The sequence below is a fragment of the Eleutherodactylus coqui genome, chromosome 2 (assembly GCF_035609145.1).
Source record: "Eleutherodactylus coqui strain aEleCoq1 chromosome 2, aEleCoq1.hap1, whole genome shotgun sequence".
Classification (NCBI taxonomy): domain Eukaryota; kingdom Metazoa; phylum Chordata; class Amphibia; order Anura; family Eleutherodactylidae; genus Eleutherodactylus; species Eleutherodactylus coqui.
In genome coordinates this window covers 8591676-8617265 of record NC_089838.1, presented here as the reverse complement: position 1 = coordinate 8617265, position 25590 = coordinate 8591676, and the positions used below count along the sequence as shown (strand labels likewise).

At 45.2% G+C, this 25590-nt stretch overlaps 1 protein-coding gene across 8 annotated transcripts in view; it reads left to right on the top strand.

The window, feature by feature from the left end:
* TMEM178B (transmembrane protein 178B) overlaps positions 1–25590 on the top strand; it is a 331523-nt gene that overhangs the window by 28131 nt on the left and 277802 nt on the right. For all 8 annotated transcript variants that reach the window (XM_066590290.1, XM_066590289.1, XM_066590287.1 and 5 more), the window contains one exon: positions 2437–3652. In XM_066590290.1, the coding sequence (XP_066446387.1) occupies positions 3271–3652 (382 nt within the window). In that variant the 5' untranslated portion in view covers positions 2437–3270. The remainder of the gene's footprint in view (positions 1–2436; positions 3653–25590) is intronic.

Genomic DNA, 25590 nt, shown 5'->3' with positions numbered 1-25590 from the left:
GATATGAGACAGACAGACAGATAGATAAATATGAGATAGGTAGATTGATAGATAGATATGAGATAGATGGATAGATATGAGATAGATAAATAGATAGATATATGACACAGATAGATAGATAAATAGATATGAGATAGATAGATAGATATGAGATAGATAGATATGAGACAGATAGATAGATATGAGACAGATAGATAGATATGAGACATATAGATATGAGACAGATAGAAAGATAGATAGATAGATATGAGACATATAGATAGATATGAGACAGATAGATATGAGACAGATAGAAAGATAGATAGATAGATAGATAGATATGAGACATATAGATAGATATGAGACAGATAGATAGATAGATAGATAGATATGAGATAGATAGATTGATAGATATGAGATAGATAAATAGATAGATATGAGACAGATAGATAGGTAGATAGATAGATAGATAGATAGATAGATAGGAGAGATATGAGATAGATATGAGATAGATGTGAGATAGATAGATATGAGATAGATAGATATATATGAGATAGATAGATATGAGATAGATAGATAGGAGATAGATAGATATGAGATAGATAGATTGATAGATATGAGATAGATAAATAGATAGATATGAGACAGATAGATAGGTAGATAGATAGATAGATAGATAGATAGATAGATAGATAGATAGGAGAGATATGAGATAGATATGAGATAGATGTGAGATAGATAGATATGAGATAGATAGATAGGTAGATAGATAGGTAGATAGATATGTAGGTAGATATGGGATAGATAGGTAGATAGATAGGTAGATATGAAGTAGGTAGATAGATATAAGATGGATATGATATAGATAGATAGATAGATAGGAGATAGATAAATAGATAGATATGAGATAGATAAGAGATAGAAAGATATGAGATAGATAGATAGATATGAGATAGATAGATAGATAGATAGATATTAGATAGATAGATAGATATGAGATAGATAGATGGATAGATAGATGGATAGATAGATAGATATGAGGTAGATAGATATGAGGTAGATATATAGATAGATAGATATGCGATAGATAGATAGATAGATAGATAGGTATGAGATAGATAGATAGATAAATAAATAAATAGATAGATAGATAGATAGATAGATAGATAGATAGGAGATAGATAGATAGGAGATAGATATATAGATAGATAGATAGATATGAGATAGATAGATAGATAGGAGATAGATAGATAGATAGATAGATATGAGATAGATAGATAGATAGATATGAGATAGATAGATAGAGAGATAGATAGGAGGTAGATAGATATGAGGTAGATAGATAGATAGATATGAGATAGATAGATAAATAAATAAATAAATAGATAGATAGATATGTGATATAGATAGATAAATAAATAGATAGATAGATATACAGGGGTTTTCACTCTCTAGTAACATTCTGCAATTTATTCAAGAAAAGTATTGAATGTCTTTATTTTCTAACATTTATCTTCCATCTTATCTATCAGTCATGCTGACAGTTTCCCACTAATACAGCTCTGACTGTTCCATCACTAATTTGCACTATTTCCACCCAAAGCAAGTATCTTTCCCTCATGCAGTAAAATGAGTAACATATTTCATATTCCAGCTGAGAGGGGAAAAAATAAAAAAGGGGTCCGTTCAGCTTTAAGGAACTGTATAAGACATTAGCCTCACGTTGCATGAGTGACGTCATCTGTTCTTGGCTGAAGCCTTTCTGTATTCTGTCTCTGGTTTCCAACCAAGGCTGCGGGCTGACTGTATGCACAAGGCACAGATTCCCAGGTGAAACCTCCGAACAACTGTCTTCTTCTCTGTTCTTACTCGATATATATATATATTTTTTTAGAATGCTAATTTCACGGCGGTCGCTTCTTATTGGACTATTGGGCTTATCCTTCATGTCTTATTAAAATGTGTTGTTTTTCTGTATCTAGAAGGGATTATATTACATAGGTGCCTGTTCCCCTCCCCCTCCTCCTTCTCTCATGGATGCAATTTTTGGAATTTTTTGCAATTTTTTTTTCACATTTTATCTATTGATGTTTTTTTTTTTCTTTGCTAGATTGTATCCATTTGGTTCTTTGGGTTGACAACAGAGCAGAACAATCCGGCAGCAAATGCTAAGCCCTATCTTCCCTCCGCTGCCTGATCTGATCTTGGCTGTATTGTCGCTGAGACGAAGGGATAAGACCAAAATCTTGGATTATTTGGCAGCGTGAGATGGGCTGAAATCCTAAAACCCTATTTAAATAAGGCTTGTGTAATGTGCAGGCACCCTTTCCATGCTGGGCTGCGGCTATAGTGATACAGCTATTTCTGTTGGAGAGATTTGTGCTTTGCTGTCCATGGTGCTGAAATGTCTCCTTTGCTTTCCCTCTTCTCTCCTCCCCCTCTCACCTTCCATTTCAGAGGAGACCAAGAGAAGCAGCTCAGAGGATGAGACACAGGAAGACGAGTGATTGTCAAGCCCCGAGTGAAGAAGAAGAAATCTCTCAGACGTTGATTATAGGCTGCTGACAGAGAACAGACACCCCAAGTCAGTGAATGGAGAAACAGGATGGAGGCTGAAGGTACGATGATGATGATGATGAGGATGATGATGATGTACGTGTTGTGAAACAAAGGATCAGTCTGCTTGCCCACAGGGATCTTGCTACCAGAGACACAACAAGGGAGGCTGCATTTCTTTGCTAAGGGCAATCAAGAAGAAACCAACGCTGTGTTGAGTTTGACTCAATGCCGGGGGGTAAGGGTCTGTTGCCTCCGCTAATATTTTTGCAAAGAGGATGCAGAGAACACAAAAGCTCTAAGGCTGTGGATTCGCTTGGGCATGTTGCCTGGGTTCCTCTAGTTCCTTCTCCCTAGACTGTTTACAGACAACCTCCATCAGAAGACTGGTGGTAGGGCCAACCATGGTTCAACACCCAACATACACCCAACAGCAAGGTACCTAAAATTTGGAGGTCATACGGTTAACATCAAGAGCTGTTCTATCATTTTGGAGGGTTCCCAATGAGTTGGGTCAAAACTAATGACTGACCTGCTCCTCAAAGCCACCAGAACTGGTCTTTGCTATGCTTGGATTGGATATTGTGCATGTGAACTCCAAAATATAAGTGTATTTCTTAGGGTCCGGATCTAAAGCAGCCTTTTGGGCTCGTATTTTGGCCTAAGGCAATCATAGAAAAAAAGAAAGAGACAGCTCTCCATTGAGAAAATGTTGATGGCTCTGTGAGATTGAGGATGGCTGCTGGAAGATTACTGCTCTACGCTGGACTGTCTTTAGCTTTGTGTGCCCTGGGCATGCTGGCTGTGGCTATCTGCTCTGATCACTGGTACGAAACAGACGCCAGGCGGCACCGGGAGAGGTGCAAAAGTTTCACGAATAGAAGAATTGACCCTGGATTCATTTATAATTCCAACAACAACCTTCCACTAAGGGCTAGCAGGTCAAAGCTAGACCGCTGGGAGGGCAAGTTACTTCTTACTAGAAATAGGAGGCAGCTTTTTGCAATGAGCGCTGCCGATGAGTGCAATAGACAGTACAATTCAACCAACATGGGCCTCTGGAGGAAATGCCACCGGCTAGGGTTTGATCAAGACATAGAAGATATCATTGCCAAAGGTAAGATACATTGAGACACTGTGTTTCGTATGCATATTGCATCATCACGCTACATACTTGCCCAAATTCTGTAATATCCTGTAATCTAGTATGACATGTAGGCCAAAGTCTATTGGTTGGTTGTATGTTTTTGGGTTGTTTTTTGCAAATTTTTGATTTTAAAAAAAAAATACAATCTGTATATCTGCACTACATAGATCATCGACACATGGCTTGAGCTGTGTACAGATGGAGCTGACCTTATTGTAGCACCTATACTTTAGCTAACTTACATGTATGTGAACCTTATGCCATGTCTTAGCGTCCAAGATCCATTATACTGTTGACAGGGTTTACTCTCAACTCAGTTTGTAGGCAAAAGCAGGACAGATTTTACACTGAAGTCTGCTTCATCTGTATGGTAAAGACTATGCTATAATACACTTAGATTCAGTTGTGCGGTAAAGCCCGTGCTGCAATACACCTGCTACAATAAAGTCTGTTTCATCTGTACGGTGAAGCTGATGATCCTTCATCGCGCCACTGATGATACACTAAAGTCTTCTTTATTGGTAAAGATGAAAATTGACTAAATTACAAATATTTCATCTCCGATATCAGGGAACTAATGATACACAAGCCTCACAGGATTTTTTTTTTTTTTTTGAAAATGCACCGTATTCTGCCTTATCTGTACGGTAAAGCTCATGTTACAATACACTTTGCTTCAACTGTGCAGTAAAACTCTATGGTGATATAAACAATGCTACACGACTGTAAACTGATGCCAAAACCCGCTCTGCTTCACCTGCATCACCGAGCTGATGCTACTCTAAATTCTACTTCATGTGTAATGAGGAAGATATGCTATAATACAGTTTTATCTACGAGGTTGATATTAATGATACACTGGCCTCACTGCCTTATCTGTACAGTAAAGCCCATGTTGTAATACTCTTTGCTTCAACTGTGCAGTAAAGCTGATGCTGCTACAACTCTATGGCGAAAAAGACAATGCTACAAAACAGGATGGGTAAGCCGCTTGCTAAAATAATGCCCGCTTCAAAAGTGACGCTACACTAAAGTCTGCTTTATCTGTGATGATGGAGACAAGCAACAATACAGTTGGCTTCATCCCCATGGTGACAGCGGTATTACACTACAGTCTGCTCCATCAGTATTAGGAAGCTGACGATACACGACTTTAACCCCGCGGCCCTTTTTTTAAAATTTCCGCACTTTCAAAAAACCCTACCTCTTTTATTTTTGCGTTGGCGTCGCCGTGTGTGGGCGCGTTGTTTGCGGGACGAGTTGTGTGTTTCAATGGTGCTATTTAATGTACCATATAATATGCTGAAAAACTTTTTAAAATTTCGAAGTGGAGGGAAATGGAGAAAAAAAAATACAATTTTGCCGTCTTTGCAAGGGTCTTGCGTCTATGGCGAGTAGACAGCGGCAAAAATGACACGATTTTTTTTTGTTATATGATCAGTACGATCACGACGATCCGGAAATGTATTGTTTGGTTTTGATGGACTATTTTCAAAAAATAAAATATCTTTAAAAAAAGCGGCCATCTTTTGACCTCCATATTTTTTTATCTTTGCGTTGGTTGTTTGAGGGCTTGTTTTTTGCGAGGTGACCCGCGCATTCTATTCATTCCATTTTGCTGTACATATTACCTTTTTGATCGCTTTTTATTACATTTTTTTCTTGGGGATAGGGGGAGCAAAAGAAGCGCAGCTCTGGCGTGGCGAATTTATTTGGATGACGACGTTCAGCATGCCGGATACATTATACGTTATTTCAATAGATCAGACATTTATGGATGCAGTGGGACCAAATATGTTTGGGGTTTTTTAAATTTTGTTTTGATTTTTTTATTGTAAATACGGGACGCGAGTTTTTAAAAAACTTTTAGTATCCTTTATTTTAAAGAATAATTTTTAAAAATTCACTTAATTGACTAGATTTTTAGTCCCCCTAGGTGATTTGAACTTCAATTGTTTGATCGCTTATACTAAATACTGCAACACTCCAGTATTGCTGTTTATGGTATTACTGCAGGCATTCTATTAAGACATGCTTCCGGCCTGTCCTACTAAGCAGAAATACATGGTAGCTCTGTGGCCTTTCAAAGGCCCTGGGCTGGCACCACAATCAAACCGAATGGCGCCTTGAGATCTCATTGCTGGAACGGATCGTTCAGGACCCCCAAACTCCGATCAGGGCATTGAAATGTCCCTGTCAGAATTGACAGAGGCATTAGAGTTGAGCGAACATACTCTGACAAGCTTGATGCTCGTTCGAGTATTATCGTACTCGATGGTGCTCGTTACTCGAACGAGCATCAAGCTGTGTTCAACCCCGCCCCAGTTTTTGGCTCCTCCCGGCTATGATGTGCCTGTTTTGGCCCCTCCCTGCCGCGTGTCATTGGAGAGAGGAGAGGAGAGGAGGGGAGAGAGAGACGAACCTAGGAAAAAAAAAAAGCTCGGCACCCGGCGTCCCACATACAAAAATGCTCGAGTCTCCCATTGTAGTCAATGGGGTTCGTTACTCGAGTAGAGCTCTCGAATTTTACGAAAAGCTTGACTCGAATAACGCGGACCCGAGCATTTGGGTGTTCGCTCATCTCTAAGAGGCATCTAAAGGGCTAACAGCTGTAATCGTCGTGAGCGCTGATCATAGCTGTTGCGGGTGGGTGTCAGCCGTCAAAAATATCTTATACCTATAGTACATAGAGCAGGGTTGACCACAGGGCCATACAAACCCCGCACTCGGAGGGCAGGCGTGTGCACCCTTTAGGGTGAAGGGAGTTGAACAATTAGCCCAATGTGATTTTTGGCGACACTATGCCGGCTGCAGCCAGCATGGCCATCATTGAACCGCCCATAGGTTGTCACCTAGCTTTCCCTGACTCTGACTGGCCCAACTTTCTATTAGGCTAACTGCACACGGGTGAGCGCGGTATCGGGCTGAGTAACTTGGCCCAATATTGGGCTCATTAGCATGCGTTTTACCCACGGATGCTCTTCTGGGAAATTCCGATCCTCTTGTCAGAAGTGTTTTCCATTGATTTCGCATTCGCATGCATGGAACCCATGCAAGGTCCCATTCAAATGAATGAAAGATGCGTTCCCAGGAAGGGAAAAAATAGGACGTCACGACTTCTTTCCTCGCAGCGTCGCTCATGTGCATGGAGTTCGTATTCGCACGAGTCTTGTGCATCTCACAACGCACGAAACTCGCACGAGATTGTACCCGAAACCAGCCTTAGATGAGCGAAAGCGCGGAAACGCTCAAGATAGCACCACTTTTTGCGCTATGAAGGTCGCGCTATTGTGTACATTCTGCGCTGCCGGGGACCGTTCACTTCGGAGCCGTACGCACCCACGCCGGGATTTAGAAGGCTGTGCAGCCTAATTAGTCCACAGTGTTATCAATCAGGGGCGCACATGCGGCATTATTGGCACATGCAAAATAGTGAACGTGAGGAGGGCCCCTCTGAACACAACGACCCTTATTCACGGAGGACAGCCTTAGGCTGATTTCACACGGGCGAGTGCGATAGCGGGCTCTGAAACGTGGCCTGACATCGCGCTCGCCAACATGCAACGTATTTTTGTGTTGCTTCAGGGAAGTAGCGATTCTCCGCCACAACTTCTAGACGCAACGGAGGATCGAGGAGTAAATCCTGTTGCTTTCAACGCTCGCGTGCATCTCGTATGCCGTGCGATACTTTGCCCGCCCCATTGAAGACAATGGGCGATGCGATGCCAGGCGTTCCAGGGAAATGCCCAAAGACAGGATATGTCGCGATTTTTTCCCGTGCCATGATGAGGGAAGAAAGTCGCTCATTTGTGTCGCCCCATTCATAGTCATGCGCCTGGCACAAATCTCATGCGATTTTCTCGCCCTGTGACAGCCTTTTAATCACGGGGTGGGTGTGTCCAGCGCTGATATGAACGGTCGCGCGTGTTTTTGCGCATACACCCATGTGAAGCCACATAGGATATGGAGGTGAATTGGACTGCGCAAATACGCTGCAAATAGGCATGGTGCATACGTATTCACGGTGTATTCGCGCTGATAAGTAATGGTCTCTTCTTACGCTCAAACGTGCAGAAAAAAAAAGCGCAAGAAAATCGGAAATAAGCCCTGGTGGCTCAAACAGACGAATGTGTTTGCGCAGGTTTTTGCGCACGTGATACTCACGCCCGTAGAACGTGACGAAGCAAAGCCATTGATTTCAATGGGTTGGTTCTCATGAGCATCGTTCTTGCGCGTAAATCCTGCGTGCGAGAAAAGATAGGCCTTACCCTATCCTACTGCGTGCGGAGGGGGGGGCGACCGGCGGGCAATGCAGGGGACACACCACAACAGCCGGCCACGGAGAGGGAGTATCGCTTGCGTGGGAACTGGCATTGCAAATGCCAAAATGACATCACTATGTGCTGGCACGCGCGTATCACGTATTCAGGCCATCTTAAAACCTTGTCCATGCGCAAATACGTTCGTCTGTCGGTCGGTGAGTATTCGCGTAATATGCTGTGCGGCTTTATGCAGGCACATTTGTGCGCACAATTCGCAGGGAATAGAGCCCATTGATTTCCACGGGTTCCCTCAGGTTGTCATATTTTGCTCTGTTTTTCTGTGCATTTGCGCACCAAAGGTCCCTATAGAAGTCAATGGGGGGGGGGGGGGCATTTTAATTTGTGTGTCTGTTTGCCGCGCGCAAATGTACACGTGCTGCGGCAGAAAAAGTAGGTAAGTACACCGATTCACGCACAAAAAAAACATTGTTCATTCCGCAAAAACGAGGCGCTCTGGCGTACGCAAATACACGCACACCCATGTGAAGCCGGCCTTAGGGCTTCTTCACACAGCGTATGCGCTAAAAGTATTTGCGCATGGACGAGGTTGGACGAGGTACATTTTCCTGTGCGTCTGCTCGTAGTACTGTACTTTTTGTTCACACGCGGGCGCCGCTCCCTGTCCGTGGATTAAAAGTGCTTCTAGTCTGATGAGGTCCACAATGTTTTGTATTTTTGCACACTGTTTCACGCATCCCGTTGAGGAATTGCGCACCTCTCATAGACTTCTATGGGGGCCTTTGCTGCGCAGAACACAGAAAGATGGTGCAGGTCCTACGTTTTTCCATGCAAAACGCGATCAGCGGGTTCTATTCTCTGCGTTTTGCGCACATTTTGTTGGGTGGCGACCCTGTAATACCGCTCACCTTTGTCACCCAACTTTATCAGAAGTAGAAAGGAAAATTAATAGCATTTTTTCGAACGACTGAAAGACGTATTTTTCGCTCTAGAGGAGCGCCGGCCGATAGGACGCACCTACGTTTTAGAGGGAGAAAATGGGGAAAAAATATTTTGAACTCCCCCAGGGACAGCGCCGGAGATAGTGCCGGGCGACGGAGCAGAAGGAGCAGCAGAGGTCTGGAATACCGGAGCTCCGTGATGCAGCAGTGCTTGTGTACGACCAGAGGAAGGGAAGAAGCCGATTGGTGGAGGTAGGGAGCAGCAGCAGTTCCCGCCAGCGCTCACCACCAATCAGCGGTACGTATTGGCTGCAGTGGGGAGGAGAGACAACTGCTAACTGATCGCACATTTGTTCATGTGCCCACAAGTTTATCGCGTGATCGCGCTAACTAAATTGAGGTTGCGCGTTAAACTCGTGAATGGGCAAGCAAATGGCGATTGCTACGAATTTCGGCGCATTCACTCTATAGGATGCAGAAACTCCTCCCCCCCACTTTGGAGGGGAAAAAGTGCGTCTTATAGAGCGGAAGAATTTACTAATTATTATTATTTTTTTTTTACTTAAGGTGGATTTAAGGTGGAATTTTTAAGGTTTCATTCTGTACTGACACGGTCTCCTCGGCGGTGAACAGATTTGGTTATTACTACGTTCTGGTAGAAGGGTTTGGCGGTGACGGCGGCGCGAGACTCCTGACTGGGGATTCATCTGCCCAGTCTCGTCACTTTTCTAAAAAACTGCCGCCCCTCTTCCTCCTCCTCCTCCTCTCTTGTACTGGGAACACAATGTTCTAGACTCGCTGGATAAAGGTGCCCATATGCATTAGATAATTGCCTGCTGAATCAACTCCCCCCCCCCCCCCCCCCCCACTAAAAACATGAGGTGCTGATCTACAGAGAGAGGGGGGAGGGAGGGGCGCTGCTCAAAGTGAAGTGCGACCAACCTCATACGTAACAATACCCGGGAGCCCCTCCAGGCACATGACATGATCGGAGGGTCTCGGGGAAAGCAGTGCAATCTTATGGAGGGCTTAAAGGGGTTTACCAGAATTTCAAGTTATCCACAGGATAGGGGATAATTTGCTGATCGGTGGGGGTCTCACAGCTGAGACCCTCACCGATCACAAGAACGGGGGTCCAGTTTCTCCTGTCCTCCTCTCATCGGAGTTACTGTACCCCCACATTGAGGAGGAGACCGAGTGAAGTGCAGGTCGTATAAGCGGCGTCCGCTCGGATATTTCCATCGGCTCCATTCAAATGAATGGGGAGAAGTGACAGGAAAGCGGGACCCGAATTCTCAAGAACCGTCGAGACCCCCACGATCAGCAAGTGTCTTGTGGATAGGGGATAACTTGAAATTCTGTTGCAGCCCCTTTAAAGAGAAGCGTACGAACGGCTGTTACTTGTGTGTCAGTCGTATTTATGTGTTTTTGGGAACATGGAAGGCAAAATATTTAAAAAAAGGCGGGAGCCAATCACTGTCCGGAGGCGGGCGCACGCCGAAAAAGCACACATTTTAATACAGAGTTGTTGTTAGTCGTTGATGGTTACCTGTTTGCATCTGATGAGAATTAATCAGCCAGCGACTATTTTTCGGTGATTTGAAACAAAGCAACTAGTGAACGAATTCTCGTATTGCGCAATTGTGTATCGAGTGTGCATTTGCGCTCCTCCCGTAGACTTCTATGGGGACGTTTGGTGCACAAATATGGAGCCCGCGCAAAAAAGGCTGGTGAGAATTCACCCACTGAAATCGTTGGGCTCCTCGTCGCATGTAGCCGCCCGCAGGCTGCATTCACACGGCTGATTGTATCGCTAGAGTCTTGTGTATTGCGAGACGCACAAAACGTGTCTGGAAATAGAAGACGTTTTTTGCCATGACCGGAATTACTTCTGCTATTTTTCTCTTGCATCAATGGTGAAGATACAGAATGTGCTTTTGCTGCTGTTTTGGGGCGATATCGCAAATATTCCCTATGGGAGGCCAAAATGTTGCATTGCACTTGTACGCCACGCGATGTGCGGTGTCACGTGAAAAACACGTGGAGACTCACATGGACAGCGATGTGGTGAGTTTTTCTCGCGATCCAGGTTTCTCTGGCCAATATCGCATTCGCCTGTGTGAATACGGCCTAACACGCAGGAAGTGGAGCATTTCATGCAGGCTAGGTTTGGGCATGCTTTAGAAAGCGGATATCTGTTTCCTCTACGTTTGTTCCCCGTTATCAGCCATTTCAGGCTTGGGAGAGTCTGACTGTACTGCTCCTGAGTGGAATAACTGAAAGCAAGTCCCAAAAAATCCTCCCCTCATAATGAGCAGGAATAGTAAACGGGCGGCTCAGCCAACAAGATAACAAAGTTGCAGGATGCACATCATTTGGCTTACAGCTCCCCCCTTCCCCGCCTCACGTGTTTCCACATTGGATTGGCCAAGCAGGCATGTTGGGGAATAAGTCCACCCCAGATCTCGCTGGAGGATTGGATATGTTGACCATTGGCTGACCATTAATATATACACAATAGATTGTTGGCCAATCATAAAAAGCTGCGTCTTCCGACAACTTTGATCTAATGTGATGGGGCAATTTAATAACATTTGTGAAGCTCCTAATGGTATGTGGTGGTGAAATGGAGCACTGAACCTTAAATGGGTTGGACCATAATAAAGCTTTATCATCTATCCATAGGGTAGGTGATAAACGTCTGATTGGTGGGGGTGCATTTACACTGGAAAGATGATCGCTCAAAAGATGGCCTTTGAGTGATCATTTTGCATAAACTACTACTTGGTATCAATGCCTATTAGTACCAATTAGTAGCTTGTGAGCCACTGGGAGCTGTAGTCAGAGAACCGACCACCTGCTGTTCCCTGATTACATTCCCCTTGATCTGCAGGTGGGGCTGACAGCTGAGAACAGCTGAGACAATGTAATCAGCTGTAATCAGCTCTCCAGTGGGCAGGGCACAGTGTGCGGTCCTGCTTATCAGCTGTAATGCTGAACAATGGTTTTCAAGCAGAACTGAAAACCATCATTCGGCAGAAAACTGAAAGATGGGCACATTTACACCCAACAATTATCACTCAAGAGATGGCTTGTGAGCGAATATCGTTGTGTCTAAATGGGCCTTTACCTACACCAATCCTGAAAACAAAGGTGCCATGTCCCCCTCTCCTCCTCGCTGTGGGCTCACTGCACCCCCTGTGGTGGGGAGGAGACTGGAGCGTCGCTCATGCATGCGCTTTGCAGCTTCAACCATTTTCAATAGGACTTCTGGAAATAGTCGGGCAGTTGTACTCAGCCACAGCTGTTGTGACAAGAAGAGGGGGTCACAGGACCCCCATTCTTGGCATCAGTGGGGGGCTCAGCAGGGAGACCCCCACTGATCAGACTTTTATCACTTATCATATGGTTTTATGTTAAACATAACTTTATGTACAATAGGCTGAGACTTCTGTCACGTTTCAGCTTGTGCTGCGTACGCCGGGGGCGGGGTCAGCGGTTGCCTCATTAGAGGGTGAATTTACAGTGGAAGGTAATACTGTCCATCAAAGCTGGAGGCAACAACACAAGATCCCTCCTGATAACAGAGAATAGACTGTTCAGCTCCTCCTCCCTCCTCCCTCTCGCTGCACAGCACCCCCTTCACATGTCACAGAGCATGCCCACTACACTCACCAACGCCAATATTTTCCAGGTGCAGGTCTGACAATTTTGGTAAGTCTGCACCTATTCCTAAACTTTAAAGGGGTTGCCCAGTTGTTAACTATTGATGGCCTATTTGCAGGGTAGGCCTTTAATAGTAGATGAGCAGAGGTCTGCTGCTAGGGATCCCTAATGATCAGTTGTTCTCTGGGCTACTGTGTTGTTTATGTATTGAGCTGATTTCAGCAGGAAGCAAACAGCTCCGTTCCCACTACAGTGACCAGGCTTGGTATTGCTGATTAAGTTCACATTGAAATGAATGGGAACTTTCCCTGTAATACCAAGCTTAGCCACTGCAGTGAAAACGGAGCTGTCTACTTCCTGCAGAAATCAGCTCAGTGCTTGAATGCACTGGCCTGGCAAGTAGCTGACTGTCAGGGGTCCCTGGCGGCAGACCCCTTCTGATCTAACGATAGGCCAAGAGTAGTTTCCAACCCCTTTAAGCTTTTCCTTGGCACCAGGTCATAACACAACTCTCCCTCCCAAGTGGTGCAGAGGACATTAGAATTATTTTAGGATGTCATCCAGGAGATTGATGTCCTTGTCTGATACAGTAATTGGTATTGTTGGTGAGAGATTGCCACATCCGTTATGCCAAATGCTGACAAGCTATACGTTCGCGCAGACACGCCATTCATGCTACATTTAATGCATTCGTGGAAATGCCGGGCGCTCCGGAATGAGCCCATTCATTTTCCACGGACAATCTGAAGAATCGGGTGATTTGTTGCATGACTTTGGCGCGCTAATCACCGTGGTTGGCTGCGAACGTAATGATTTAAGGGAAGGAAGAGATAAAAAACGTAGCAGGTGCTAAAGCGTAATAAATAAACACATTATCGGGAGGATATTGCCTATTCATGGGGAGGCTTTATTTTGACAACACGCCGTCGTTAGTAATTCTGCATAGAAGATGTTGCATTCAGGAATACATATAGATATTAACCATCAGCGTCTTACAGAGTGTGCACAACAGCGCCTCTAGTGGCGAAATGAATTACTACTACGGACCAGACGATTTGGTGCTTGCAGGAAAGCTACAGTTTTCAAAGTGGGCTATTAACCCCTTCCCGCTGCAGGGTTGTATTTTTCAATGGTACCATTGAGGGACTGTTCATGCAGGATGGAGTAGGCCGCACGGCACGCCACGCCACAAGCCACGGTGACCTCGGAATCTTGATGCAGAATGGAAAATGGCTCAAAACCTGCCTGCAATTCTGCATCAAAATACTGGATCTGTCCCCTTCAATAGCGCCCCATATGGTAAAATGATAAAATGCGCTATACTTACTCTTCTGCCACTTCCAGGATCAAGCGCTGTAGATGATGTCACAGGAAAGCAGCTGACCACTACAGCCAATCAGAGGTTGCACCTTCACCGCTCGCACTCACATCCTGATCGCCATGATTCCCAGAACATGCCGCTCTGATTGGCTGCAGCAGTCACCTGATTTCCTGTGACATCATCTGTGAAAATAAGGGAGATGGAATAAAAGCTCTACAGTGCCACCTATTGGAAGGCAGCATTCCTTCAAGCCAAAGTCAGACTTCTTATACAAGCCTTGTAACTATGACTGGGAATTAAAAGCAAAGCCAGACTCCATGCACAGACAGCTGTTTCAGGGTATTTGGCATTCATCAGTATACAGTAGGAGTCTGGCTTTGCTAGCGAGAGGCCAGGGATTTGGGCCAGAAACACTATCTTTTCTCCTTAGGGAGGGCACCTAGACGGTGAGTGAGGAGACTCCAATGGCCATGCATGCTCCTCTGGGTAATATGCAAATAAGGGAGATGGAATAAAACCTCTACAGTGCCACCTATGGGAAGGCAGCCTTCCCATAGGTGGCACTGTAGCGGTTTTATTCAATCTCTCTTATTTGCATATTACCCAGAGGAGCGGGCATGGCCATTGGAGTGCGGTGCTGGATCCTAGTGATGGCAGAAGGGCAATTAGAGTTCAGTTTATTATTTTACTGCACAGGGTCCTACTGAAGGGGGCGTGTCCAGTAGCAGGACAACCCCCTTTTTAAAAAGAATAACACAAAATACTTGAAAATCTGCTTTCTGCCGCCATCTTTTGACCCCCATAACTTTTTTATTTCTCCGTCAGGGCTCATTTTTTGCAAGATGACTTGTAGTTTTTAAATGATTCCATTTTGGGGGAGATAAGACTTTTTGATTGCTTTTCATTTCAAATTTTTAATTGTAACTGGGGTGACCAAAAAAGTGCTATTTTGGCATCGCGGATTTGTTTTTGGCAGCCTTCACCGTGTGGAATAAATAATGTGATGTTTTAATAAATTGAATTTTTATTAATACAAAGACATCTGTTTCGGGGGGGGGGGGGGGGGGTACATTTTTTATGCAACAAGAGGAAAAAGCCCTTTTTAAGTTTTCATATTTTTTGCTTTTTCTAATTATCCAAAAATCTTTATTTTACTTAATTTTACTTTTTTTTAAGTCGTCAAAGGCAAATTAAACTTGAAAACTTTGACTGCCGTTCAAACTATATTATTGCATTATACTGTATTTTGATCGGCGGTCAAACAGTCATGGCAGCCCTAGGGGATCAGAAGATCACAGGATGCCATCTTGGCAGCACCCATCTCATCACGGGGGGGGGGGGGGGGGGGAGGGGCTATTGGGGACTCTTCTACCCTGATTGGGACATTTAAATGCTTCTGTCAGAATGGACGGTGGTATTTAAGGGTGGTTCACATCTGCCCCCCGTCTGGGCTCCTTCCCTCCCTTTTCTGCTTAAAATGCCCCATTCTATGTTGATGGACATCTCCGGCGTTCCACATACGGCATGGCTGCGCCACACTGAGGCTGTAGGCGCATGTCCCGTGATTCCTCCTTGGCAGGAACGTCATATGCATGCGCCATCCTCAGTGCAGTGGCGGCGCACCGTACATAGAGCACATGAAGCGGCTTTATCTAGAGGTGAGGGTGGCGTTTTAGCCATCATCCAGCGGCGCCTGCGTCCGTATATTGCGTTTAGTAGGCAAAAAGCAGTTGACACTCAGCAAATAACAATTGCGCCCTTATGTAAGTAACCGCCGGCGTATTTACATGACCGCACCAAATAAAAGGCACCCATAACAGCGGCCCACCTCCATGTTTGCTGCTGGAAGTCTATATATTGCAGTTGACCAAATAATGGTCAGATACCGGTTCTACGGGGCACAATGGCGCAGATTTGGCAGCGTTTTTTTTAAGCGGATCCACAACATAAATCCGCAGCATCAATAGACTTGCCGTGGATTTAGAAAAAGGCTGCAGGTTCGTTGTGGAAATCTTCTGCATCTGAAGGACATTTTAGAAATCTCCTCCACATGGCTTAATAGGCACAAATTAGCTCACAGACCTCCTTGAAGTAAAGAGTGGGAGCAGAGAGCGCCCCCATAGGCCAGATTGCACCTAGTTCCAAAATAACCAATTAATTATTGGTTTAATCACAGAAATTCATCGAGCACTGGCCATGATTGGCTAAGCGTCAGCCAATCACAGCCAGCGCTTCCAGGAGGCAGGGACTTTTCAATTCCCGGCCAGAAGATGATGAAAGAAGCAGTGGAAGACTCCATAAGGAAACATGGGCTACAAATCCTCACTAGTCGCGGGCATATCGCCGGACCCACGAGGTTTTTGTGTCGGGTTGTTGCATGCTACAAAACATCGCATGTGTGAAGGAGCCCATAGGAAAGCATGGGCTTCATATACATGTGATTTGTAGCATTGTAGCAACGCTACAGAATCGCGTGACCTTGTCGCCCGTGTGAGGAGGCCTTAATTTAAGCTCTTCACCACCCAGTTACATCATGTGAGGTTTGTATGGAGCGGGATCGCCAGCACCCACACTGATTGTGACCGGTAAACCTATAGATTCTGACAGCGCCATTTAAATGCCACGATTGGTGTACATGAGATTAGGGGGTGCTGTTCGGTTGTCATGGCAGCCTGGGGCCTTCTGATTGCCTATCAAAACATGCCTGTGGCACGTCTCAATAAACTACCTGTTAGAATGCAGTATAATGCAATACTATGGTATTGCATTATACTGTACAAGCTATCAAACAATTGTAAGTTCTTGTCCCCTATGGGGACTAAACAAGTAAGAACTTGTAAAAAAAAAAAAAAAGTAAAAAAAAAACTTTCCTCTGTTTATAATAAAAAAATCAAACAAAAAAACCCTCTAAAACATTTTTAATATTGCTGCGTCTGTAAAAGCGCAAAACATCAATCTCTATCCTGCATGTTAAATGTCATCAGAAAATAGTTCTCAATGTGAAACCTCGCATCACATCGCGCCGTGCGACGCTTTGCCGTCCCCATTGAAAACCATGGTCAAGGTGTTCCCAAGGAATCGCCCAAACATAGGACATGTCGCTCACATGTATGACGCCATCCAAAAGGACGGGGTTTATGTTCGTGCATGTTGCAACGCACACATCTCACGCGATTTTCTTGGCCGTGTGAAAGCAGCCTCAGCTCGCCATTATTAGCGCATCTTATACATACATAATACATGTGGCGCGACGTGCGTTGATGATCAGTAACCGATACGGACAGTTCGCAGCGGCTCGCATTGCTATAGTCCCTCCGCCTCCCCTTGCCAGCAGCTCCCATAGGCTTCTATGAGAGCTTCTATTGCCACAATCAGCCAGTAAAGGGGGGTAGAGAGACTTCCAGGTTGCAGCGTATATATGTCGCAGCCCGGCTGTCTAAATGGGCGAGAAAACAGGAGATTTGGTCACGGCTTTTTCTCGCTAATGCGATTTTCGGCCGCGATGCGGACGACCAACAATTGCGATGCCCATGTGAAAGAGCTCTAAGGGCTCCTGCACACTGGTGGTCGCAACTTTGCTCATGAGATGTCTGAGCGTCAGCGATGCTTTCCCTTGAAAAAACATCGCCTCCGCTTGCGATTTTCCCGCGTGATTTTCATGCACGTTTTTCTCACGCCTTCGGCTCATGACAGATGATAAGAGCTTCTAATGTAAAAAAATGCATCGCACAAAAATCGCAGGTTCTTGCTTTGCGATGTGCTGAAAAGGAGACTCCATAGGGAAACATGGGAGTTTAAGAAAAGCAAAGTGCAGAATGATAGGGCGTGCCGCCATTTTGTTTCGCACTTCACATCACAGGAGTGAAAATATCGCGAATAGCCATTGATAATCATTGGTTTCATAGTTCTGCATTTTCACTCACTTATGGCAAGTGTGAAGGAGCCCCCAGCCCAGGGGACATTTTTACCTTTTCCTTTTGAAAGATCTAGTCACTTGTCCCAGACTCGACTCTACATAATGAGTAACCCTATGATAGCACCAATCCCCAATCATTGCTCTACAGACCTGTATAAAAGGTCAGGCATTGATTTAAAGGAATGCTGCCATCCAATAGGTGGCGCTGCAGAAGTATTGTGCAGCGTCCCGTAGGGTGACCCCAGACACAGGGCATACGTTGAGGAGCTGGGAGGGTAGAGTGGTTACTTGTCATGGTGGCACTTACTAGGCTCCCTCGCGGTGGGACACATGTAGCCTCGGCCAGAGCAGCGCCTCTTTCGGACACCCCTAGGATAGAAATGCCCAATAAACTGGAGGACAGGGATAGCAGATGTCATGGGTGATGCCACCATTTCATTACCCACCGGTATGACCCTGGGCGGTAAATAATGGAGCCACAGACAAAAGTAACGTACCTCAGGTCACTGCGAACAGTCAGGGCCTAGCAAAACTTTACTTAACACAAGTTCCAGATGATGGTACAAAATTGGCAGTGCAGGTAAAGAAGCAGACTTGAGAGTACCTCCACCCGGTGATCAGGACAGCCAGATGTGTAAACAAATGGGTGTAGCTTAATGTGGTGATCCCCTAGATCAGGACGGCTGCGTAGGAAAAAATAATTAATGAGTACCTCTGCACTAGGCCTGGCCATATGCGCCTTCTCTTACTCATGCTCTCTCTATCTCTTGCTTACTTTGCTTGCTCTCTGTCTTCCATGGTTCCTGGTATCTGGATCCTCAGAAACTGTTCCTCTTCTTCCCTACTTTACCACATGAGAGTTAAAGGTACCCCCATGTGGCTGGCAGTCCGAAGACTCTAGACTCACTTAATCTACTGTCTCTCTCTCAGACACATCTAAAACACTCATTTTTATAGTCTCACTTATACCACGTGACAAGACAAGCGGATACATTACATGCTTCACCCAGACTTTTGTAGACACTTAACTCTTCATTTACTGCAGCTGTGCAATACACATAACAGAATGACAAGACAGTTTTGCACAGCGCACCAACACAAGACACTACATGTATGACATTTATGGAGGGAGCCGGGATAGCATGTACTGGGCCACTACATATTGTTGTATCTTCCTTATTTGCATATTACCCAGCGGAGCATGCATGGCCTTATAAGTCTTCTCACTCACCTTCTTGGTGCTCTCTCCCTGCGGAGTGATGATAACCTTCCTGAAGCACCCATAAATTGCTACAAAAAGAGTCATGTCAAGGTGTATGTGAGACCCCTGTCTACTCCACATTCTGTACTGATCCTGCGTTACATCATGTATTATACTGCAGAGCTGCACTCACTATTCTGCTGGTGGAGTCTCTGTGTACATACATTACTTATCCTGTACTGATCCTGAGTTACATCCTGTACTATACTCCAGAGCTGTACTCACTATTCTGCTGGTGGAGTCACTGTGTACAGACATTACTTACCCTGTACTGATCCTGAGTTACATCCTGTATTATACCCCAGAGCTGCACTCACTATTCTGCTGGTGGAGTCACTGTGTACATGCATTACTTATCCTGTACTGATCCTGAGTTACATCCTGTATTATACTCCAGAGCTGCACTCACTATTCTGTTACTGTAGTCACTGTGTACATGCATTACTTATCCTTTACTGCTCCTGAGTTACATTGTGTATTATACTCCAGAGCTGCACTCACTACTGATCCTCCAAAGTCCTGTTGAGGATGAAAGCAGAAGCTAACTTGCTCCAGGCAGCCGCTCTCCTTTGCCCTTGCACCAGTTGTAATAAATTCCCATTTCTCGTTATCTGGAGGTCAGTTTCCTAGTAAGTGCAGAAGACCCCCCCGGCAGTGAGCAGCGCCACTGGTGGCGAGCGCAGGAAGCGCCTGACTCCGGCACAGCTTGATGAACCGAGCCCATAATTAATGAAGTTTAACAGACCTACAAATTGTATGTGCGCTTATTTATGGAGTGCGATGTGTGTCGCTGCGCAGCGCCGGAATGTGAGAATAATGAGAGACATAAAGTTCTGATTATCTGTTATCGGAGTCTTATGAATTTCCGCTCTCATTACAAAGAGATGTTTTGTTAATTAGAAAGTGGGAGGGCTGTAAATCACCGCGCGGCGCGGCGGCCGCACTCTCCTTTATGGGATTGTAGCCTCCTCTCTACACTGATAAACAAACGCTTGGAAAAGTCAGTAAATTACGGATCAGTCCCACTATAGTGTTATTGTTCTTTTACATCATTGTTGTTATTATCTCCTGTATTGTTGTAATTAACCCCTTAGTGACCACAATACGCCTTTTTACTGACCTCACTAATGGGCTTTAGACCCCCACATATATCCCATTAAGGCGGTGGCTCGGTGACTACTGACAGCCCGGCTCCTGCTGTAACAGCCAGGAGGGGAGAAACCTCAGATCCTGGCCGTTTAACCCCTTACACACCTCCATCAATTGCAACTGCAGCATGTAAGTAGATGATAGGGTGAAGGGGGCTCTTTCTGTCACCCATCGACACCCCTCAAATGCGATCGCAAGTAACCAATGGGTTGCCATGACAGCTGGAAGTCTCACAAAGGCCTTCATATCTGCCATGTAACTCTGCCCCCATCTCCCACAGAGGCTAATAGGCTGTTGTCATAGGCTTTAGTAGAATGCAGTACATAAGTAATGCAGTGCACTATCAGAGCGATCGAACAATCACATCTTCAAGTTCCCTTCTGGGACTAAAAAATAACGTAAAAAAAAAGTTCAGCAATGTTTAATTGAAAGAAAAAAATCCATAAACTGCATTGTGGTGCTAAAAGGTCCAGACAGTGAATCTGGGGAGCGCTGTTTTATACGCACTGGACGCACCTTTCCAGCGCTGTGCCCCCGCGGTATGACTCTTCTCAGTCTGTGCACACTCCCCCATAAAGATGAATGCTCCACTATTTCTGTCTGGTTACTGTTGTATCTTGTCTCCTCCATGAAGAATGGGTGGAGACCAGGGGCGTAACTAAAGGCTCAGGGGCCCTGATGCAAAAGGTGAGCTGGGCCCCCCCCCCCCTCTATCTGTATCTGTACCCGTACCCATACCTAAACCATGCTGCTCAGAGGCATAGCTTAAAGCTTCTGCGCCCCAATGCAAAACGTGTAACAGGGCCCCCAACGATAATGCTATATTTATGCTTTATTTTTATACTTTATTATTATAGTACTGGGTTCCCTATATGGAGAAGAGAGACCTTATGGGCCCCCTAAGGCTCCTGGGCCCGGGTGCAATCGCATCCCCTGCACCCTCTATAGTTACGCCCCTGGTGGAGACAAGATGAACGCCCACAAGTGACGCCCACAATTTGATTGACTGCAGCTGCTGATGGGGCTGTGTTCTGCAGGAAACCCATGGCCCCTTTTTTTTTCTTCAGCTATCAAAATTAGTTTTGTTGCGTTTTTTTTCCGTGACATATATGGCTCTTTTTTTAACATTTTCCACTGATTTTTTTTCCAATTTTTTTTTTTGCTTTAAGAGTAAAAAAATCTAGAAAAAAAAAAGATTTTTAAAAAATGAATATAATTACGTTAAAATTAAGTACAGGACGGGTTCCTCATTTTGATATATAATTTATATAGTCTCGGATTGCAGGCGCATACGGCGACGATTGTGGTTGGCAGCAGTGTTTTTTTATGTGTATATTTTTATTTTATTCTGTATTTTTTTTAACTTATTTTTGTAATTATCATTTTTTTTACCATCTATGCCCCTCGTGACGTTATATAAGACCTCTGGCGGACAGTCACATTTTTTTATTTGACACCCTTCGGGTGGATTCACACGAAGGTATATCGGCTCGGTTTTCACGCCGGCCGATATACGTCGTCTCTCTCTGCAGGGGTGGAGGATGGAAGAGCCAGGAACAGGAACTGAGCTCCCGCCCCCTCTCTGCCTTCTCTCTGCCCCTCTGCACTATTTGCAATAGGGAGGGGAGGGACGGGGGTGGGGCTAATTCTTAGCCCTGCCCCACCCCATCCCACTGCCTTTCATTGCAAATAGTGCAGAGGGGCGGAGAGGAGGCAGAGAGGGGGATGGAGCTCAGTTCCTGCTCCCGGCTCTTCCATCTTCCCCCCTGCAGATGAGGGCGACGTATATCGGCCGGCGTGAAAACCGAGCCGATATACGTTCGTGTGAATCCAGCCTTCCACTGTAGCTGCCATGTCCATAGGAGCCCCAGTTACAGGTGAATCATCTTCCTGTAGGGACATCAGTCACTGGCAGAGCTGGCCGGGGTCTGCAGGTTTGTCATGGCAGGGGGCGGTCATGTGATTGCCAGGTCGAATAGTGGAAGTGACATTTCTGCTTACTCTATTCAATACAGTAGTCTGCAAGAGAGAAGGCTGAATTGGTTTAAACCGGCTTCTACTTCTCCCCTGGGTCCTCGGCTGTCGGTAACAGCTGAGGACCTGAACTTCAATTTTTTTTACTGTCGGATAGGATTAAAGCCCAGGACCAAGTGTCGTAAATTTATGGCGCTCTGTCCTTAATGGTTTAATATAATATTTTGTGGATATACTGTCATAGCTGGTTATTGGTAAGTTTGACCGGACTGCAGAGGGCTATTAGGGCTCATTCACACCGACATATGTGCACACTGTATTATGCATATATTTGTGCAATACGGAGTGAATAAAACTGATTGATTTCAATAAGTTATGCACTTACATATTTTTCACTTGATATTTGGTCCCGCCCCATTGTGGTCTGCATTATGGACTGAAATATCCCATTGAAGCCAATGGAACCGCGCAGATACACAGCGAATATGCATTTGTTTCACGCATCTTCTTGCATATTGCACGCCATCCATTGACATCTGTGGGGACACTTGGTGTGCAATTGGACCTTTTACACAGGACAGAATAGACCTCACAACGCAGCGCAAGTCACGGTCAGTTCCGCACATAATCTGGAATCTGCCTGCAGACTTTTATGCAGAATTGAAAATAATTTAACCCCTTAGTGACCAAGCCAGTTTGCGCCTCAGTAGGAGAGCCTATTTTTTGAAATCTCACGTGTCACATTAACATAGAATAACTCTGTAAAGGTTCTGCATATCCAAGTGATTCTGACATGTTTTTTCGCCACATCTTGTACTTCATTTAGGTGGTAAAAATAGACTGCTAGACTTTGTGTATATTTATTAAAACTAGCAAAATTGGAAAATTTTGAAAAATTACCATTTTTTCACATTTTCAACTGTAATATCTCAAATATGTGCAAACATATTATACAAATTCTTCATAAGATATATATTTCCATCTGTTTACTTTATTCTGGATGCACATTGGAAAAACTTTACATTTTTTTTAACCATTTAGGAGACGTACAAATTTAACAATAATTATTAACATTTTGAGGAACACTTTGTTTTCTTACACCAAGCCAAGATTGCAAAGGCTCATAGGGGTCAGAATGATAGATACTCTCACAAATGACCACACTTTAAAAGCTACACCCCTTAATTTACTCACTGAGGGGATGAGGAGTATTTTGACCCCACAGTTTCTTTTCAGGAGTTAATGCAATTTAGAGGAGAAAAAAATAACATTTCATATTTTTACAAATATGTCATTTTTCAGATAGGATTTTTTTCTATTATGCACATGAAAATGAGGATTTGCACCCCAAAATGCATACCCCTGTTTGTCCCGTGTTCAGAAACATACCCATTGTGGCCCTAATCTTATGTTTGTAAGCATAACAAGGCTTTCAGAACAGACATTTTGCTTGAAAGTGATTTAGGCCCCATTGCCCACTTGTAGAGCCCTTCAGCAGCCAAAACGATGGAGAATCCCCACAAATGACCCCATTTTGAAAACTGGACCCCTTAATGAATTCATCTAGGGGTGTACTGCGTATTTTGACCCCACAGTTTTTGAATGAATCAAAGCAAAGCAGAAGAAAAAAATTACGATTTTCATTTTTTGCCAATTGTGTCATTTTATAAACAGCTTTTTTGTACAGCACACATAGGAATGAAGACGTTCACCCTCAAATGGATCCCCCTGTTAGTTCCATCTTCAGAGACATACCCATTGTAGCCATAATCTGCTTACAGGACACATGGCTAGACCTATAATGGAGGGAACACCCGTTCGATTTCAAGGCACAACTAAAAAAATGGACTCCCTAAAAATAATCCCCCCCCCCCCGCTCCCTTTTTGGCGTTCCCTAAATCTTAGATAAAAGCAATAATGTAAACTGGGTGGTATGTCTGAAGACAGGAGTAATTACGGAGGCTGGTTGGGATGGGCACATGGGGCAATAAGACCGAGTATCCCCCCTCCTCTCATGCTTTTTGGGGGGTATTTCTTGACCTCGGCGGCGGGGATGGGGTGTATAAAGTGGCGCTCTGTGAGGCTTCGTAAACTTGCTGCAGTGCGGCGGTCTCACACAGAAGGCGCTCAACAAGCTGCTCCTGGACCTGGAAGAAGATGAGCGTTCCCGGGGCTTCTTGTAAATTACGGATCACAGGTAGCGGTCTGAATAACGCCGGGCTCACACGGCCGTATGTGGAATCCATTTGCAGAGACCCACAGCGGATCCCAGCTGTGAGCCCGGCCGTGGCGCTGCGTACGGCCGCGTAATGTACTGCGCATAACTGCATACACACACAGGTGGCCATGCGCAGTATACCGTTTTTTGTTTGTTTCCCGCGCCGCTGCTCAGTGATGACGAGGGTACCCGCAGCCTGTATACAATGTAGCTACGTATGGGCTGTGGGTATATGCACCACCATGGAGCACAATGGGCTCTATGTCACGGATATCCGCGGTAAAATAGAACACGCTGCGTTCTGTTTTCTGCTAATGGATTACGTAATTCCGACCCGCTAATGCAGGGGTGTCAAACTCATTTTCACTGAGGGCCACATCGGGCTTATGGTGACCTTCAAAGGGCCGATTGTAAGACAGTATAGTAAGGGCCTGTTCACACAAGTGTATTTGCGTACATAATATGCAGTGAATAGAAGCCATTGATGTCAATGAGTTTATTCACATGATGTATATTTTCACACAGCATGACCTATTTTGTTACGTACTGCGCACCCCAATAGGCCATTGAAGTGAATGGGCCACGCAAATACGTGGTGAATGCGCAGGAAACCTATGTATTCACTGCATATTTGGGCACCATCTCAGTGGGTCCATCTGCGTTCTTTTTTCCGTGCCTAAATATGCAGGCATAAGCGATTTTTGTTTGCTCAAATACACAGCGTATTTGTGCTACCGAAATACCCATGTGAACAAGCCCTAATAGTGACCCCCCCAGCAGCCACCATTATCCCCCCCTCAGAAGCCACCATTAACCCCCCCTCTCAGCAGCCACCATTAACCCCCCCTCAGCCACCATTAACCCCCCCCCTCAGCCACCATTAACCCCCCCCTCAGCCACCATTAACCCCCCCCCTCAGCCACCATTTACCCCCCCCCTCAGCCACCATTTACCCCCCTCCTCCAGCAGCCACCATTTACCCCCCTCCTCCAGCAGCCACCATTAACCCCCCTCCTCCAGCAGCCACCATTAACCCCCCCCCGTAGCTACCATTAACCCCCCCTCTCAGCAGCCACCATTAACCCCCCCTCTCAGCAGCCACCATTAACCCCCCCCCCCAGCAGCAACCATTAATACCATTAACACCCCCCTCGGCAGCAACCACTAAATCCCCCCCCCCCA